General features: G+C 39.1%; 3 protein-coding genes across 4 annotated transcripts; 1 reads left to right on the forward strand and 2 right to left on the reverse strand.

Annotated features, from left to right (window-relative positions):
* Positions 1-479: 479 nt before the first annotated feature.
* Positions 480-9,796, reverse strand: ssh1a (slingshot protein phosphatase 1a). 2 transcript variants are annotated; one of them, XM_072432536.1, is made up of 15 exons: positions 9,599-9,796; positions 8,704-8,741; positions 6,356-6,456; positions 5,989-6,053; positions 5,144-5,265; positions 5,002-5,070; positions 4,860-4,925; positions 4,431-4,625; positions 4,254-4,347; positions 4,047-4,175; positions 3,904-3,950; positions 3,675-3,821; positions 3,384-3,584; positions 2,654-3,299; positions 480-2,575 (listed from the first exon to the last, which is right to left on the reverse strand). In XM_072432536.1, exons 1-15 carry the CDS (start codon positions 9,677-9,679, stop codon positions 1,553-1,555), a joined length of 3,024 nt encoding a protein of 1,007 aa, XP_072288637.1. In that variant the 5' UTR covers positions 9,680-9,796; the 3' UTR covers positions 480-1,552. The 2 variants fall into 2 exon arrangements, with proteins under 2 accessions (XP_072288637.1, XP_072288638.1); XM_072432537.1 differs by lacking the exons at positions 8,704-8,741; positions 9,599-9,796 and adding an exon at positions 7,722-7,868.
* An 882-nt stretch (positions 9,797-10,678) lies between these two features.
* Positions 10,679-14,560, forward strand: LOC140346716 (D-amino-acid oxidase-like). The gene is made up of 11 exons (XM_072432903.1): positions 10,679-10,722; positions 11,381-11,583; positions 11,650-11,764; positions 11,999-12,075; positions 12,464-12,529; positions 12,614-12,668; positions 13,446-13,550; positions 13,641-13,723; positions 13,835-13,952; positions 14,148-14,246; positions 14,325-14,560. The coding sequence occupies exons 2-11, from the start codon at positions 11,390-11,392 to the stop codon at positions 14,448-14,450; spliced, it is 1,038 nt and encodes a 345-aa protein (XP_072289004.1). The 5' UTR covers positions 10,679-10,722; positions 11,381-11,389; the 3' UTR covers positions 14,451-14,560.
* A 294-nt stretch (positions 14,561-14,854) lies between these two features.
* On the reverse strand, positions 14,855-18,843 carry svopa (SV2 related protein a). Its single transcript, XM_072432902.1, has 16 exons — positions 18,691-18,843; positions 17,925-18,082; positions 17,773-17,858; positions 17,603-17,701; positions 17,446-17,517; positions 17,250-17,374; positions 17,113-17,176; positions 16,914-17,039; positions 16,703-16,831; positions 16,555-16,628; positions 16,403-16,479; positions 16,163-16,267; positions 15,878-15,989; positions 15,721-15,802; positions 15,556-15,645; positions 14,855-15,484 (listed from the first exon to the last, which is right to left on the reverse strand). Exons 1-16 carry the CDS (start codon positions 18,723-18,725, stop codon positions 15,272-15,274), a joined length of 1,647 nt encoding a protein of 548 aa, XP_072289003.1. The 5' UTR covers positions 18,726-18,843; the 3' UTR covers positions 14,855-15,271.
* Between the last annotated feature and the right edge of the window lie 277 nt (positions 18,844-19,120).

Here is a 19,120-nt window from a genome sequence, read left to right on the forward strand (position 1 = left end):
TGTCTCCATAGAGATGTTATTGCTTTGGCTAGAATCTTCCAGAGTTTGGCATTAAACGTAGCTGTCTCTAGTGTTGGTGCCACAAGGCCGAGATAGGCGAGATCTGTGGAGAGACGAACCAGCTCGCAGTATGACGCATCACATTTTTGAGCAATGAAACACACGTATTTGAATAAATGAGCTGGCCCCGGAAGCAGTCCCCAACAAAGTGCTAGAAATACATTTGAAAATGGCATAATACTTCAGTCTCTTGCTGAAATATCAAATACTGTACATCATGCAATTCAAACATCACTGGACAAACATGTTTGAGGCTTTATGTCCTATTGTGCTTGCATACAACACAAGCTTTCTATTCAACTCACTAAAGGCAAAATTATCTGTGTAAATTAAGCACTAAATGAGGTTCTAAAATAAGTATAATGACAAGAAAGTATAATGTGATTTGATACAATGATGAATACCAGTAAAATCAAATATTATTTCAGGTAAAAGATTTGTTTATTCTCTGAACGAATACATACAGTACCTTTTGCTCAACTTAAAAAGTGCATTATGCATTTGACCACAGCAAGATACAGTACAAATATTACTGCAAATCTAAAAAATAACAATAAAAAAGGTTAGACTGATGTAACCTATAGTGATCATTGTCTACATATCATTGATATACGAGCTAAAAGCTCAACAGTGACGAGCACAATAACAAATCAAGTCTTTTCTTTACATGTATTTCAAGGATCAAGGGTTCACATTTATTACAATTTACTATTGTTTCTAGTTTAGAGGGTTGGCAAAATAACTTTGGTACTTTACACAAATTTAGCTACAATGTTTTTATTGTTTTATTTATTTATTCATATTTTTTAATTGGAATACCGCATGGGGAATAAAGACTTTAAATAAACCATGCAGCATTTTTTAAAAATCATTATTAAATTACAAAATTATAAAATATAATATTCATGTACCATTTACATAAAAAAACAGTGCAGAGTAAAAACAAACAAATGTTGCCTTTATAAGAAAGAGCAAGTTTGCCTCAGGCAAAAAGTCAACCTTTCTGGTTTCAGTTTACAAGATCTGAACAGAGTTCCCACTGTAGAAAGAGCACATGAGGTAACCTTTAATCGTACTTTTTATCTGAAATATGTTGTAAACAACTGAGTATTTTCACTTAACTCGCAATCATGTTCATGGTTCATTAGGTGATATAGAGGCAACCAAGAAAGATGATAATGAGGTTTCAACAAATGTATACAGCAATACACATAACAGCTGTGTAATAAATCTGAAGAGTCTTTAATTCTCCCATTCATGGTGTGTGCCTCTGGCATCAGGGGTAAGGCACTTGTTTGTTGAATCAGTACGGTCGGCATTACACATTTGTCAGATACAGCAATATGACCATTGAAGCACTTTGACAGACTTGACATATAAAAAACAGAGTGGTACACAGTTTAACCTACAAGGCTTTATTTAACGTCTCATTTGGATGTTCTTGTCTTATAAAGTCAACAAAAGCTGGATTGAGTATATCCATTGGCTTCTGTCAGCTGTGTGGATCCCAAGCTAGTCTTCTCTCTGGACTTTGATACTCCTTGCACAGTTCAGCGAGAGTAGAGCCAGGGCTCGAGTGCCACTGCAGACCAGAGTCTTGTTCAGGAGACAGAGAGAGTAGCAACAGTGTCCCTGCCTCAGATGAACAACCTGAACATAGGTCCTCAGAGGAAAAGTTAAGGCTTCCCAACTTAGCCAGCGAGTTGGAGCGCTTTAGCCTTGAGGGCAGAGTCAAGCCAGCGAGGCGCATGCGGGTCTCTATCTCCTGCGCTCTCTGGCGCACAAGACCAGGCCTGCCCTTGACGCTGCGCAGACTCTCACTGCTGGAGCTGCGTGTAAGTGTGGAACCACGAGGAGAGGAGGCTGGTGTAAGCAAACCAGAGTCCACTACCCCTATCAAGGCCTCGTTGATCAATGGCAACACCAGAGGCTCTAAATGCACTTGGCGGTGGCATGGTGTTGAGGACTTGGCTAAATCTCCTGCAACACAAGAAAACTCTTCTTCACCAGTGTAAAAGGAGATCTTTTTGGACATTTGGCATGTGTGCAAAGGCTTCAGAGGTGACAAGTGTTCTTGGGTTAATCCAGAAAGTCTCTCTAGTCTTTCTGCGTGGCGGCGAACTAAGCCAGACTTTCTAAGCTGTACGAGAGTTTCCTGTTGTTGATGTCCTGGATAGGCCAGTGCAAGCTTCTCTTGAGAATCCAGCTTCATCAGTTTTGGCAGAGTCTCAGAAAGGTCTTCAGCTGTATGTATCTTACCCTCAGACTTTTGAGGTTTAACCTTTTGGTCACAATGAGTTCCAGGCAAGAGAGCACAGTTGGCACAATTACACCAGGGCTCAATCTGACCCGCTGGGGACACAAGATCCTCAGGGGTAGCCTGGGCAGAAGAGACTGAAGTACTTAGGATCCTGCTAGGACTCCAGTTAAGGCAAAGAGTAGCGAGGGAAGGAGATAACTTTTCCATGGATTCACAACAATCAACAGCTTCAACCAGTCTATGTGAAATACAGTCCTAAATGAAAACAATGACAGTCTTAAATATGTTGTTATTTTAAAACATCTGATTGTAAAATGACAACAGCATACTCACTGTGGGGTTGGGTAAGGTGCTCAAAAAGTTGTTGTTGTTTGAGTTGTCATTCATTGCCGCTAGGTCCATCCCATTGCCATCACCGTCTCCTTCTGCTTGTTCACCTTCTCCTTTGTCTGGCTGCATAAGCACCTCCATTTCTGCTTCTTCTTTTTGTACCTCTTCTTCATCCTCCTCTTCCACCGTACTACACTCTAGCCTCTTCCGCAGTTCCTCCAGCGGCTCAGCTCCGCGGCTGCCTGTTTGAGCAGAGGTGCATTCAGCTGAGGGCCCAAAGTGTGAAAGGGGCAGACCCTCATCGTCCAGTAATGCGTCCCGCTCCACATCTTCAATCTCTATGAACACTCTTTCCATGCCCAGAAGAGGAGGTCCACGCACTGGGGTTGAGGGTTCACTATCAAGTGCTGAGTCTGAGAGTCGGCGAAAATAATAACTGTTATAGGCTGGGTCGATCTGTAAAGAGACAGTGGGGCGCGGCAGACAGGCAGCGCCTTTATCTGACAGAGCTTCTTCACAGCTAGGAGACATGGACGGCTCCGGCATCACATGGTTTCCCTCGTCTGCACCACACTGACCGGTCACCGGCATCCCTTCGACCATCTCACAGTCCAAGTCTGGCTGCCACAGCTTATTGTGTCGCTGTTTACTGAACAAATGTAATCAATGTGAGTGCCACCCTTTCAAACATATTATTAGAAGGAAAAAAGAAGCAGAGTAAAACAGTCTTTACCTGGCATCCAAAATACCCTCATACTCTGCTAGCTGTTTCATAAAACCAGCATTGGGACGTGTAATACTTCGTTTTTGCTTAACAAAATTGTAAGATTTCTCGAGTGACCAGCCATATTCCTTCATTGCATAAGCAATGACAGTGGATGCTGATCGGCTCACACCCATCTTACAATGTACAAGACATTTTGAGTGATTCTTTCTGTAAAGAAGAATTCCACTTTACTTAAAAAATATATACACCGGTATATATATTTGAGTGAGATATTTCCAGTGTGGAAAGGTTACTTACTTTGCTTTGACGATAAAGTTGTACGTGTCATTCCAATGAGCCAAGAGGTCAGTGGAGTCTTCATCATAGACTCTTATATTGTGATAATTAAATGTCCCTGGAAAGAAGTTGTCAATCTCCCTAGTGACATTGAGAATATATCCCACCCTAAATAAACGAAAAAAAGTGTAATTACAACTGTACTGAACAAAATATCATGCATATGGGGCCAAATGATGAAAAAACCAACTCTGTTTCTTTAAGCTCCTCCAAATTAGAGGCATTCCATTCAGAGCCCTATAACCAAACAAATATAAATTGAGATATGTTACAGATGCATTGTTGTAATTTACTTGAATATCAATTGTCTGACATTATTAGTCCAGTTCCTACCAGGTAAACATGATCAAAGATGAGACTTGCTTTGTCCATCTGACCCAGGATCAGCAGCATTTCATTGTCAATATACTCTTTATATTCTTTGAGGTTACAGTTCATGTGTTGCTCCAGCTCTGTGCGGATCTATTGGAAGGACACATTTAACATATGCTGTTAAATTGGCAAAATGTATTTCGAAGTGTCAAGATGTTTATTCTTCACCTGTTTACAAGTCACGTTCTCCAGATCCTGGCACGTCATAACGCTTCTGAGTTTGGATTTAATAAGACACTCTGTTCTTTCCCTCTGTGTAGGCCTACCAAAGGAAATGTATCACTTAAGTTGTGTGGGTGTCTCAGCAGTTAAAACATGGTGTGTAAAGTACAGTGCTGCATTTACTTGTCGTCAAATATAATCGGCGAATCGGGTCTTGTCGTCTCCAAATCCTTCATGGTATTCCACTCGTTGATGCAGCTCTGTTCCGATGAAATGCAACTGTCATAGTAGCCCGTCCATGTGAGCGCCATTCCTCCCGGGAAATAGTTGAACCTTCGTGACACCTCGCATGCTTTGTGCAACACCTGGAGCGCAGACCTACATTTGGAGATATTTGGAAAAGCAGAATTCACAACGCAAAGATACATTTAAAAAAATATAGTACAGCACATAGTACAAACCAATGCATTTTAAGATATATTAGTTTAATTGTTTAATATTTAGCTATTTATTTTCTGTCTGATAAAGGTGTATGCTAAACATTTGTACACACATTGCACCAGCAGGTGGCAGAAATACCCATTTTTGAACATCTCTATAAATATTACTCACCACATTGCCTGCACGGAAACAGGTTTGAAGACATGAGTCCTATTTGTTGTGCTCACTGTGAAGCCCCTGTGGAGAATGGAAAAAATAAATGGTGCATTTGATTTACAACTGAAGTAGTCTAAATGTTTAGTGAGAAACATACCCATCTCCATCCAGATGAATCTTGGCATCACTCCACAAAGGTAGAACCATGCCAACTGAACAGCTTTTACTGTCGGACATAGAAAGGTAAATAAACACAGTCTTGCTTTTAACACTCATAGAAAAAACTTTCATTTCAATACCAGTCTCTGTTGGTAAAGTCGATTCCCAGTAAGATGTTTTCCTCCGTGTCCTGTCGGCCACTGGTGTACACGACAACCATGTACCTCACTCGGTCAGACCATGCGCTCTCCAGACGCACCGCCTACGCACATTCAGTTGTAAACCATTGTCTGGTTCAGTTTGTCACAGCAGTAACAATCACATACTTCATCATAAGTGCTGTATTAATGTAACAGGCTATGCTGTTGTTAATGCACAAAATAAATGTTCTGAAGAAATTTGGCACAAACTTTAAATGTTTCACATGAACTAATAATTGTTTCAGTGCAGAGTAAAATAAATGACCAACATGACAAATCAAGTCTTTCAAAAGTATTTGAATGATCAGCTGTTTTTACTGCTAAAGTTCTGTTTCCAATTTGAAGAAACACCATAGAAATTTAGTAAGTTACACTTGCCAAATGTACCACAAGGCATATTTAACTTTTAATGTTAAAGTTGTATTGATTTTTAATACAATTATATTTTATTAGGGCAGGGATTTGGCCATTAAAAACATCATAGATTCATATTCTTTCATACTTTAGAGTTTATATGTATGTGGACATTCATGTCCTTAGGGTCCTGAGCGTGACTTTTTAAAAAGGTAAATCATAAAAATGATGAAACATAATTAAAGTGAAGTAAACAATACTTAAAGGGGAACAGTGGTTTTCAAATGATGCGAGACATTAGTTTTTGAGCAGTGACCTTGGGTATTTTTGTTGGTCTGACCCACCACAACAAGCCCAGACTCCATTAGAGCGCTTGAAAAATATATTAACCACCCTTGTTCAAGCTGTGCTGTATATTTTTTCTTTCTCACCAGTTTGATTCTGTCCTCTGAGCGGAGAATATTTATCATCACCTGCAGGTGCTGGGGAAGATCACCTGTTGAGAGACAAAAAGCATAGTTACAAAAGAAAACGTGCCCACACCAACCTGACCTTTTGCATAATCCTTCACAATGGATAAACTAACATTAATGTCTGGCATAAATTCCACTGTTACCAACGCAGAGGTTGTTACTGTGTACTGGATCATGGCCTTAATCTGCCTAATCTACGTATAAGTCTGGGGTCTTCACCTGCCTCACCTCAGATAGTAACATCTGCTGTCATGTTGATATTGTTCAACTTATCTCTTTTAATTCTAAGATAAAACATTTAAGCTCAGGATATAGACAAAATTACCTGCATGCTTGTACTGAGGATGAGTTTTCTGGTTTGGATGACTGCTGCCCTGCTGCAGGAAAAGGGCAGCCCCCTTCACCATGAAGAAGCTCTCACTTAGACTACCAAACAAATAAAAGGGACAAAATATGTAAATGTGGTTAGTAGGGCTATTACATTTTAATGTTACAATTATTGTGAGATTATTATTATGAGAAAAAACATCAAGATTTAACAATTATTCACAATTATCAAGACTGTGACCAAACAACTGTCAAATTTAAATTTTCTTTCTTGTTCCTCACGTTGGGAGCAGCGTTACAAATGTTACTATCTGCCAGATAAAATAAAGTTCTTTACATTCAGGTCTACTTTTAGGACAAAAAAAACCCCAAAAATATTAAATATTGCTTCTAAAATTGTCAAATTGTTTTATTTTTGTTTTCTGATTATATTGTGACCTGAATCATCATGGGTATTTATTAACCAAATAATCTTGACATCCCTTGTGGTTAGTAATCTGAACCATGAACATTTTCTTGATGCGCATTTACACTTTTTGACAAAATGTCACACCAAATTATAATGTAAGTATACAATGTAATTCTGGATAACCACAGGGGTCACCCATCTGTCTCGTTTATTCTGCGGGCAATGCTTCTATTCAACTTGGCAGGCCTTTGCTGACTTAGTGTTGAACAAATCGAAGTACAGTAATACTAAATAATTAACCGGAATTTTTTGCAATGTTCCACACCCAAAAAAACTGCTACGCATTTAAAATCTGAATAATAGATTTTCAGATCGTGACCAAACATGGCCAAGAAAAAATGTTTTTTGCCTTCTAATTTCCCCAAATATATTCAGAGTTGGCCAGTGCACATATTTGTAGCAACAATGCATGACACTTTGTGCACCCATCACCGCTGAAACAAAACTCAACAAGAGCTTTTGTCACCACTTTCTGAATTTTGAGTACAAAGAAAAGCTAGTCCTCTGATTGATAGGACTACAACAAAATGTTAGGAACAAGACTTTTAAGTGGTCAAATCTTGAATGGAAAAAAGTATGTACAATATTATACATTTTAAACATGAGCAGCAATGAAATACAGCAGCATGAGATAATCAAGTACCGTAGTTAGTGTCTATATTGAGTCACAGAAGTTAGGATTTGAGCTGTAGAGGGTCAAATAGCTCATGTTTACCCCCTAAAAAATAGGTACTGATAATATGTTTCATCACTCATATATCGAATGTTGAGGTAATAATTGTGACAGGCACATCGACAATAACACTTCTAACACTAACATTAACACATAGTATAATCTACTGGTTTAATGTAATGTTTCATTTTAGATTAAATTAATTAGTAAAACTAGACTTACATATGATGAATCTCGCGCTGGGTAAGTACAGCATTTTCTACAAAATATGGTAACATCTTCATTATGCCTCTTTGGATGGGTTCAACAACCAAATGCATCCTGTGTATGGAAACTAAGCTGCTCTTCCTGAACAAAAACTCCTCTTCATCATCTATGTCACCGTAAGAAAAGTGGAGACAAGAGATACATCTGTGTGTCGGACTTCAGACTGACAAGCTGCTTGTTCTCATTAGTGCTGCTCAGTGGATCAGAGCGGTCAGATGGATCTGCTTTTCCGCTCTAGTTTGAGCCTCCACCTGCTGCCTCTGGCTCACAAACGCCACAAGCTTATTCAGTTGTACTTTGTTTTGCTTTCTAAATATAGTTTTGCAAAGCAAATATATTTACTTTATAAAGAGTGTGTTTTCTCATCTTTGGCATGATTTCAAATCATCTGACCATGGTTTTAAAAATCTGTTTAATTTCAGTTTCCAGGCAGATACTACCCTTGAAACCATGGACTACTTCTAAACAATTTTATATAATTAATCATAGCCCTAAAATGAATCATGGGCTCAGCACTTTCTTTAATACAACAGACCAATAAAGCAACAGACACTACATTTATACATAAACACGCTCAAACGTGAAGAAGACCCCATATACTAGAACTCACCACCAAACGAGAGTGAAAGTCACTCTTTGAGAGAGCCGTGGCATTTGTTTGGAGCTACGTCAATTTGACTGCAAACCTCCCCAGCACATGATAAAGGTCCTAGCTCAAGAAGGCCATCTGCAATGAAGCAGAGATGTGATCCTGTGCATCTTGCACTGGAAAGCAAACACAGCTCCTGCACCGGGCACACAAGGCCTGCTCTGACCACAAGGTCCAGGACTCCCGCTCACACCCCCAGTGGAAACATACAGATCCACAAAGCACAGGACAGTGGACAGGTTCAACAAACTCTGTAAAAGAAGTACCTAGACGTAACTACAGGCTTACCTCTGGTTCGCCCGCCTTTCATCGTCACTCCCAAAGTCCTGGAAAATATAATAATACAGATGAATTGCCTTTATTGTGTTTTTTTTAATGTGTGTATCTGAACACTAACACAATTAAATATACCTAATTCAACAACTGTTTGTAAAATGTGCCATTATATGTTTGTTTCGTGCAATACATGCCAATATAACAACGACAAAACATTTGATTTATAAAGTGCTTTTCAAGACACTCAAACAAAAAAGAACTGTACAAAGGGTTAATAGCCAATCCCTTCTTTCATACAATAATACATGCCCGTTAGTTCAAAAATTAGGATCAGTCAATTAGCTCGCTCTCTTGTTATTCAAGTTCGTTTTAAATTTAGCTATAAATACCATAAGATTTGTCTGAAGTATTATGAGCAAGATGAGGCGATCCTCTTTGTATTGAGTTGGCAGATAGCGCCACCACCTGGTAATAAGAACGGGGCGTCACTAAACCAAATAAATAATGTTAACATTAGGCCTTTTGTCTTATCTGTTGGTTGTATAAAAATCAATCTTCTTTGGTTATTATACCACAGGGCCATGTAATCAGTCATTCTCAGAGCTCTCGTAAGCTAAAAGATAAACCAGCTTCCCTATTCCTTGCCTGTGTTGTACCTTCCGTGATCAACATTAAAGTTGTATTATGGCAAAAATAGTCAATACACGTAAAAGTCAAGACAAGAAGACGTAACATTTATAATCTACCATCCTCGGCGCATAGTGGCTAGCACTAGCATAACACGTTAACTAACGGTGCTAACGGTGAATTAGCTTCTGTCAGCGGGCCCTACAAAGCAGCATCTTGCACTGCGACCACCTCCCCGGCTAAACCGAGCTTCTCCTCGGTGTAAAGCAGACGGACTGACCTCCCCCGCGGCCGTGGTGGCAGTGCTGGCCGAGGACGCAGCACTGGGAGTCGGTGACCGCTGCAGAGTAACCAGCGCCATGGCGGAAGCTGAGGATGCGCCGCCAAACACCGGTGCACAGCGCCCAGAAGCGAGCTGCAAGTGCAGGGCTAAACCATGTACAGTCTGTGGGCAAAACCAACGACTCAGTGCGGCCACTACGGCTCCAGGGGTGTCCCGTACCCCCTGTACCCCCCCGTACCCCAGGTTATATGTGTCATACCCATGATCTGTTATATTACACAAAACATACCCAAAACGCCCATTCTAGCGGGATGGGACAGCACAGGGACAGCACTAATACCGGGACAGCACAGGGACAAGGACAGGGGCAGGACAGGGACAGCACTAATACCGGGACAGCACAGGGACAAGGACAGGGGCAGGACAGGGACAGCACTAATACCGGGACAGCACAGGGACAAGGACAGGGGCAGGACAGGGACAGCACTAAGACCGGGACAGCACAGGGACAAGGACAGGGAAAATACTAGGACCGGGACAGCACTGGGACAGGGACAGGACAGGGACAGGGGCAGCACAGGGACAAGGACAGGGGCAGGACAGGGACAGCACAGGGACAGCACTAGGACTGGGACAGCACAGGGACAAGGACAGAGGCAGTACAGGACAGGGACAGTGACAGGGACAGTGACAGTGACAGTGACAGTTTGGTCACCAACAGCTCCTTCAATGTATTGTGGACCCATTCATGACATTAAAGATTTTCAGTTCTTGTTAAAAACAAAAACAAAAACAACAACAACAACAACAACAACACACGCACACACACACACACACACCACCAAAAATAACATAAAAGCATGTTTGTTTTTCTTACACAGTACATCTTGCATCTGCACAAAATTGCAGGTAGTTTCCCACCTTCTGAAAGTTACATGTTGTCAGTTCAAGATAACGTATAACGGCAGAGTAAATTAGATACATTACTTTTGTGGTTGGTAAATAAATAAATGACCACTGGTCACGTGGTTGCGATTGCAGATCAGACTCCGCCTTCTTTCCCACTGAACTCACGAAGGACTTTTAGTGACAACTTCTGCAGAAAAGTTGCGGTTCTTTTGGTAAGTTGTAAGTGTGAACTTATTTTTACTTTACTTTATGCAACATTGTGTGTCTGAGGTTGGTATTTTGAAAAAGTCGTCGTAGCTGTTAGAACATTCTCGTTTTTCTTGGCACCGCCACCTGTTCATAGCGCGTACGACAGGTTTTTACGATCTTCGAATTTTGACTCTATTTAGTGTTTTTATACCTGTTGTACATATACATTTTAGTTTACACCAATCGAGTTGGTATTTGTGAAGAAAAACGTTGAAAAATCGAGTCAATGTTTATGCATAAATTACTCAATAGAAACAGCTTTTTGACTCTCTAAACTTTAATTCAGCAAAATAAAGGTGCTCTCATATATTTTTATTTGTTTAAAAAAATAAAAGAAAAATATAGTCATTTGACAATAGATAAGTTTTCACCCAGCGTTTGAAGTAAAATTATAAACCTCAAAAATGTGCTATTCTGTGAAAATCTTAGCACTTATATTTATATTATATATTTTAACTGTATTCTAATTCAATGAGTAGTCCAACCTACCATAGGCACTTCAAGAAGCCTTCCAAACAAACATATGGAGGCTGTGGTTTGCAGTAGGAATTTGAAGGACATTTCCTTTTGAAGTAACAACTTTTCAAGTCAATATATCAGTCATCATTTTGTGTCCCACAGAAATCCAGCATGCGTGTGGCCATAATCGGAGCGGGAGTCATTGGGCTGTCCACAGCTCAGAGCATTTATGAACATTTCCACTCTGTCATTCAGCCTCTGACAATTGAGGTTTATGCTGACTGTTTCACTCCACTGACCACTAGTGATGGAGCGGCTGGCTTCTGGCAGCCATATCTCTATGATGATGGGAAAGTGGAAGAAACGTGAGTTGTAGCTACATTTGTAGTTGTTTCACTGTGTCAAATAAATAATATATTTTATTTCTTCAGTAAGTGGAATAAAGAGACGTTTGACTACTTGCTGAGTTTCATCAAGTCCCCAGACAGTATAAAGATGGGCCTTTTTCTACAATCTGGCTACAATGTGTGCTTTGAGCCATCACCTGTGAGTAGTGTGGACTTGAATCCATTTGACCTACTGATAGATCACTTTATCTTGCACAACAATAGACTCGGATGCAGTATTGTAAAAAATATATAACCCAAGTTTCAGTTAAAATTTAACAGAAAGTAGATCTTTGACGCGCCGCCCTCTTCAACTATTTTATGATCACTGCTAAATGGATCACAACAACAGACCTTCCACAACTGAGATTTTGTATGTTGTTCTTGTTTGCAGGAGCCTTCTTTTAAAGATATAGTTTTGGGTTTTAGAGAGCTCAACAAGCGCGAGATGCAACTGTTTCCTGGATATAAGTATGTAGACAAATAAACTTGCTACTGTGTGCTGTTGTGCCTTTAGGCAAGACACGTCACCTGCCTTGCTTAGTATGAATGTGGCTTGTGTGAATGATTGGTGTTGGTCGGATGGTGCAGATTGGAAGCCTTGTTTCTGTCGGCCTACCCAAGGGCAGCTGTGGCTACAACATTGCTTACCACCTCAGAGTGACTCTATAATGCAATGTAAAGTGTCCCTAAAACCTCTCTATAATAGTGTTTTTTGTATTATTGTTGTTTTCATTAGTATCACATAGTTACTGTAACTAATCTATTTCATTATTTTACTAACCATCTTTAAATTATGTAATACAAATGTGCTGTGCATCTTGGGTGGGTTTTTCTCACACATTTTCTAACATTTTAGACATGGCTGGTTTAACACTGCGATGATGATTGAGGGCAAAACCTACCTACCTTGGCTAATGGACTGGTGAATACCTTTTTCATAATTTTGTTGACAATAATAATAACAATATAAGATACATTCCCATAATGGATTTTTTACTTTTTTTAGGCTGGAACAGAGAGGTGTGAAATTTCATCACAGAACAATTGAATCATTTAAAGACGTTAGTATTATATGAGTATTAATGACTATAGTTTGTCTCACATTTCTTTCTTCAGTTAAACCAGGAACTTTCTATGGCACACAAAAATACTGTGATAAACACTAATGTTAAAATTGTGTGTCACTTGGTGGTTAACAGGATCCTAATGCCATACTGTGAAACATTCAAAAGAAATTACATTTTCTTAAGACAAGCAGGTGAGGAGCCTTCACCCGAATTAATTCAAATTAGTAAACTGTATTTTTATGTTTTTTAACCTTTCCCATATATTTCTTGCAATACAAAACAGCCAAAATCTAAATGTAAAAATCTGTGAAGATCCTCAGTCATTCAGACAAACTGTGTATTCATTTTGTCAATTAATTCAGGACTATTCAAGACAAAAATATGTATTTGTAAACACCAATAATGATTAATACTGATCATTTGATCCTGTCAGAATCCAGGTAATGTCTCTCTTTATGGGAATAATGCCCCTTTTCACTAATTGTGTTATTTGAGCAGCATGACCTTTTTACTGAATAGGTGTTAACTTGTCTTGTGTTAATAAAATGTATAAAAACCTGCGTCTTTACAGTGAGTGAGCTTGCATTTCCACTTAATTAAAATATTCAAAAGTTCTGTTAGACCTGGAGGAGCCTCCACCTGTTTCTTTAGATGGAAATGTTCTTTAGCGATAATATTCCACAGTATGGCATAGTGGAACCATGGTTACTTTCCACCTCCATAAATGTACACAATCGCACTTTAAGTTGAGCTATAACATCATATCAATAGATGGCAGAAATTGGAGTGGACGTCATTATCAATTGCACTGGAGTGAGAGCTGGAGAACTCCAGCCAGACCCTGAACTTAAACCTGGTCGTGGGCAGATTATAAAGGTAAGTACAAAATGCTCTTTGTATTAATAAGTTTATGGAGACTTAAAGACAGCAGTGTTTGTGACTAGGTTGACGTTTGCTCTCTTAAAGGTTGATGCTCCATGGCTTAAGCACTGGGTTATCACCCATAACTTTAACACAGGAACATACAACTCACCCTACATAATCCCAGGGTAAGCACCGGTATACACAACATGAGACAAGACTAGAACAAACACCAAACACTTGATTTTGCTGTTAAGTTGAGCTGTTTTGCTGTTGTTTAAGTTGATCTTTTTCTGCAGAAGTCGACTTGTCACTGTGGGTGGTTTGTTTCAATTAGGAAACTGGAACGAGGCAAATAATTCCATTGATCACAAGAACATTTGGGAAGCGGCATGCCAGCTCGAACCTAGTCTCAAAGTATGATAATCATATTTATATTTTTAATTGTATTTTTTGGGCATTTATTTAGAGGCTCATTATTGGGAAAAAATATAATCTCGTAATTACGAGATATCAATCATACATTAATTTAATGAATGTAATGAGCTTCTATAGGAAAATGTAAATATTGCTCAATAAAGCATTCTTTATTAGCGATCCACTTTCTTGCAGCATGCAAAAATAGTGGAGGATTGGTCTGGACTTAGACCTTATCGCAGCAAGGTGAGGCTGGAGAGAGAGTCTGTGCAATGTGGACCATCTAAAGTAGAGGTAAATTACTCTGTGAACAGTTCAAATATATTTTTGACAAAAGTCTGAGCAATACTTGACATGTTATTTATAATGTAGGTGATACACAATTATGGGCATGGAGGTTTTGGATTGACCATTCACCGGGGTTGTGCTGAGGAGGCTGCCAGGCTTTTTGGACAGATTGTAGAAGAAAAAAGAAATGGTCTGAAAGCTCGTCTGTAACTCTTTAGTGTCTTTTACAAGGCAACATATGAAAATTGGTTAATGATTAACCCTAAGTAAGCTAATAAATATCATTATAGCAAATGACAGCCATCACGGAGAATGAAGAATGGGCAATTGTATTGATTTCAATATAATGTTTAGTGTCATTGTACACAATTACATGAACTGTTTTGACAAAAATGTGTGCACACTTAACTCTAAAAAACACATGTTTCAATCAAATGACAAAGCTAGGTTTTGTTAGAATTGTTGCTCTGTAAATGTACGGTATGCATGTTTCATAATACTTTATTGGGTTGTAACAGTTTACTAACACAATGTTGAAATGAATTATTATGACTGTTAACACACCTACACAAAGTCAAGAAAACACTAATACACAGTAAAACAAATATAGCTATCAATTTTACAAAACTCACAAACAACATTATTATTCCAATGTATAATGATTGAAATAAAATGTGCTTTAACATTTGAGGTATGGATATTTCCTATGTGTACATCTTTCACAATAACACTTTATCATAGGCTTAAAATAAAGACAAACTACTGTACATATTAAGGCCCATACAAGATAATTTGCCTGAAACATTTATCCTATCTCTATTTTTACATCAGAGTAAAATTCATAGATACTTCAAGTAGAGATAAGAAAGTGCTAAGGGTTACAGCATAGACCTGTTCACCCAATGTGCAAACAAACAGATTATATGAAAGCCACAAGTGCAGCTCTGTGAGGAAGTAACATCTTTCAGAAGGTTTTTATTTTTTTTCTATATTGTCCTTGTCATCCATTGAACTCATGGTACATGGGAGCTTTATTCTGGGCAGTCGGAGCTGGGGGGAGGTACAGTTTCTGGACTGTGGGGCGCAGCACAACCTGTCATCTCCTGTCCCCACTCGCATTGGCTGGACTCTTGAAGGCCCCTGCCAGTCGTCTCGATTGGCAAAGCACAGGAGGCTATTGCAGCAAAAAGGCAGCAGCAGCAGTATACTGATAGAGCGAGGTACACAGAGGACTCTAACATCACCTGGAAGATGGAAGTATTTTAAAAATGATTTGATGGGACAGTGAAAACAGAAAATACAGTGCAGTTGTTACCTGAGCAACAAAGGGTGTAATGAGAGCACCGACTCTGGCCATTCCACTACTTGTTCCTAGTCCCAAGGCCCTGGTTGCAGTGGGGTACACCTACAGAGTAAATGTTGTTATTCTGATTGTTAAAATGAATTACTAGCAAGTAGCAAGCATTGACTTAGAATCCACCTCTGGAGTATACACATAAGCAGCCTGGAACCCCCCAGAGATAAATGCTCTGGCAATGAAGATCAAGACAGTCATGGCTGTCCTATAACAGAAAAACAAAGTCAAACAAGAGCTAAATCTCTGCTTTTAACTGTGTATTTATTATGTTTGTCTTTACCTCCCTACACATCCATAAAGAGGAATTATACAAAGAATGAATATGAAAAAGCACAGTGCCATAGTTTTTCTTCTTCCCAGTCGATCAATAGCCCATATTGTCACCAGCAATCCTGCCCAACAAATAATTAAGTCAATGTTTACAATATCTGTTTAAATATGTAAGATATGTAAGAAATGCATGTTTTACATTTTATGTAACATGCGACCCCGAAAGGGAACAAGCGGTAGAAAATGGATGGATGTTCACATAACAAAATATCACAATGCAATGTGTAATATTTACCTGGGAATTCAGAAAGTGTTGTCCACAAAAGGTCTTTATAGTCATCTGAATTAAGATATTTACACTCCAGGTTGCACCTTAGCTCCCTCTTATTACTTTTTGACACTAGAGGGAGACACACAACAAGAGGAGGATTTCACAGTCACATTTTATATGATTTACAGGTATAGTTTTACAGTAATATATTTGCACAACAACTACTGTCTATACTGGCAACAAAAACAAAAAGTGTCAAATTACTTCCGCATACGCCGCCCTCCTGAAACAGTTCTGTGGTGAGCAGCACTAGTCCATAATAGGAGAAGGCATTGGCAAACCTTAATAATTTGAAACACAAACTACATATTAGCTTAGAGTATGTAGTGTGAAAGTCATATGGTGAGTTTTTATACCAAATAAACCAAAGCAGAACTGTGGTCCAGCGAAAACGCGTTGAAAATAGATCAACAAATTTCCCACGATGCTCCTATATTGGGGGAAAGAATCTAGTAATTATCATGAACATCACCATTGTACTAGGAATGGAAAGCCTACCATTACCTGCCTGGCAGCTATTAATTTTCCCAGTGGCATTGGTACGTTATTCTCTGTGGCAATGCGTTTTAGAGTGGCCAGGGCCTTTTCTTGATTCCCTGTCAAGACATCATATCGAGCACTTTCGGGTAACCACTGTCAATCCAAAAGAAGAGAAAAGGGAACATCGATTTATATGCTTGCATCTGGAAGCTTAACTATTATTTTCCATACTCACAAAACTAAAAACAGCAAAAATGAAGAGGGGAATAGTAGAAAAGCCAAGGAGCCAGCGCCAACCAAGAGTGGGCATTACCAAGATTGCCAGAAGCACTTCAAATACAGTTCCTAATGCCCAAAATATCTGTAAAATTATATGATGTTTGTCATGAAAAGCATAGTCATAAGGGCTACATATCAATACAAAAATGTTGCACCTCAATTAATAGAATGCATGTGGCTCGTGACCTCATTGGCAGAAATTCAGCATAAAGAGTCACTCTATTCAAAATGAAGAAGCAACATTAAACTCAGCCAAACGGATCTTTGGAAAAGGTTAGTATATATTGCTTACGACTGTGGGGCGCCTCCAATACCAAAACCCACCAAAGCCCGTAGGAATAAAATCCAGGCATAAACTGGTGCAAATGCACTGATCAGACCATAAAACAAAGTCCACAAAACACTCATTGTCAGACCCTGTGTAAGCATTATTCAATTAGAGTTGGTGTGACTTCATTATACACTTGTCACTTGTCATGTGCACTTACTGTCTTTCTGCCATATTTGTCAGATATGTTTCCCCAAAGAGAAGAGCTTATCATCATTCCGATAAAGACGGCCTGTTTTAATTTTTAAACATTTAAAATGTTTAAATCTTGTTTTTAAGAACATAAATAAATAGAGAGAACTCTGGAAGGCCATTACCGATGTGAGTAATGCCACTTCAAGACTTGGAAGCCTCCACTCACAGTGAAGTTGTGGGGCCAAGATACTAAGAATCATCATCTCCATAGCATCAGCCATCTGATAGAAAATGAAAGACCAAGTTACATTGGTAATGCATTCCTGTACATAATGTAAGAAATGTGTCTTACCCATGCTAGGCCAGTCAAAATAGAAAGTTTCCATTGAAATGTCCCAAACCCAATGGCCTCTACGGCATCTTCCACCATGAATGTATCTGTAAGGAAAAAATAACATGGGCCTATTTGATTCCAAAAAAGAGAGTAATATGTTTAAACTGTACCATCAGTTGGGTTGGCAAACTCGCGTGGAACCGGCGGTCCATCTGCACATGCCACAAACTCCGAAGTGGTTTGCCCAGCAATCTGAACAACCTGCTCCTGCGGCTCAGCTCCATCTTCAGTGCGTGTGCTGTCCCCCGTGTGACGAAATCGAACAACTCTACAGAAATAACTTTTGCACCTGAGGTAATCTGAGCAAACTCCATGGTGGTCCCTGGCATTGTTTCTTAATTCTGGATGCTTAGAAGTAAGTAGGTGTCTTATTATTTAGAGAAGCCTGTAATTTCTTGCATGGGGTTAGATTACATAGTGTGAGAAGTCTTGGTATCCTCACTTTAATTATAGTAATTATAAGGAAGAACCAGACATTCAAAATCGGTTCGTTTTATATATCAATGATAAAGCAGCAAGAAGTGGTCACAAAATACCACATTTAGTGCACTGTTTTTGGATTTGGATTGCATTAGTTAAGCTTTCAATGACGATCACGTCAACTTGATTACAGCCCAGATCAAATCAATCAAGTTGAGAATTATAGGACAAAGCTTTGTTCGATCTATATTTAATTAAGTTGTCTCATTTCACTCACACAATAATTTCAGACCACTGTTCATACTTCTCAAACATATAGATATACATTACTATTTACTGATGCAATTGCCCATATATTCTCTGATCAAACACGCAAACTGCTAAGTAGCTGTGGAGGCGTTCGTTTTTATCACTACTAAACACTATAAACATAACCATGCACATAAATATGCTTACGGTAGTTGACGAAGCTGGAAAAGATCATCGTCCATTTTACTGTTTATTGATAGACAGTTTGGGCACCATCGTTGTTTTGTTAGACGACGAGATTTTAGCTTTCAGCACCGAGGAGAGCTCCGCGTGCGCGGTGACAGCCAATCACAAACAGGCGTCACGGTCCACGCACTCGCTGGAATGCACTCATGCACAACACAATTGGCTCAGGGAGGACCTTATTCTATTTATATCAGTGAAGATTTATTGAGGATTTTACTACCGTATGTATAGGTGTATATAATAGGACTACGTATTTTATACAGCGTTTATACCAACAAAGACAATTCATGAAAACATATGTGTAGAAATACTTTTTGGGATGAAACACATTTGTTTGTGTTTTTTTTTTAAGTGTACAGCATAGTATGGACTGGTTGTAAACTGCACAAAG

Source organism: Eucyclogobius newberryi, unplaced genomic scaffold (genome assembly GCF_026437365.1).
Source record: "Eucyclogobius newberryi isolate DKJ021-1_F unplaced genomic scaffold, fEucNew1.0.hap1 SCAF_6, whole genome shotgun sequence".
Taxonomy (NCBI): Eukaryota; Metazoa; Chordata; class Actinopteri; order Gobiiformes; family Gobiidae; genus Eucyclogobius; species Eucyclogobius newberryi.

Coding starts and splice junctions, on each gene's coding strand:
- ssh1a (XM_072432536.1), bottom strand. CDS start 9,679: ATGGCGCTGGTTACTCTGCAGCGGTCACCGACTCCCAGTGCTGCGTCC. Junction 6,054..6,355: donor TCCTCAGTACAAGCATGCAG/GTAATTTTGTCT, acceptor GTCTCTCAACAG/GTGATCTTCCCCAGCACCTG. Junction 3,585..3,674: donor AACTTTATCGTCAAAGCAAA/GTAAGTAACCTT, acceptor TCTTCTTTACAG/AAAGAATCACTCAAAATGTC.
- svopa (XM_072432902.1), bottom strand. CDS start 18,725: ATGGACGATGATCTTTTCCAGCTTCGTCAACTACC. Junction 17,702..17,772: donor TTTTGACTGGCCTAGCATGG/GTAAGACACATT, acceptor ATTTTCTATCAG/ATGGCTGATGCTATGGAGAT. Junction 17,518..17,602: donor AAGTGGCATTACTCACATCG/GTAATGGCCTTC, acceptor AAATTAAAACAG/GCCGTCTTTATCGGAATGAT.
- LOC140346716 (XM_072432903.1), top strand. CDS start 11,390: ATGCGTGTGGCCATAATCGGAGCGGGAGTCATTGGGCTGTCCACAGCT. Junction 11,584..11,649: donor GATGGGAAAGTGGAAGAAAC/GTGAGTTGTAGC, acceptor TTATTTCTTCAG/TAAGTGGAATAAAGAGACGT. Junction 13,724..13,834: donor TCACCCTACATAATCCCAGG/GTAAGCACCGGT, acceptor CTTTTTCTGCAG/AAGTCGACTTGTCACTGTGG.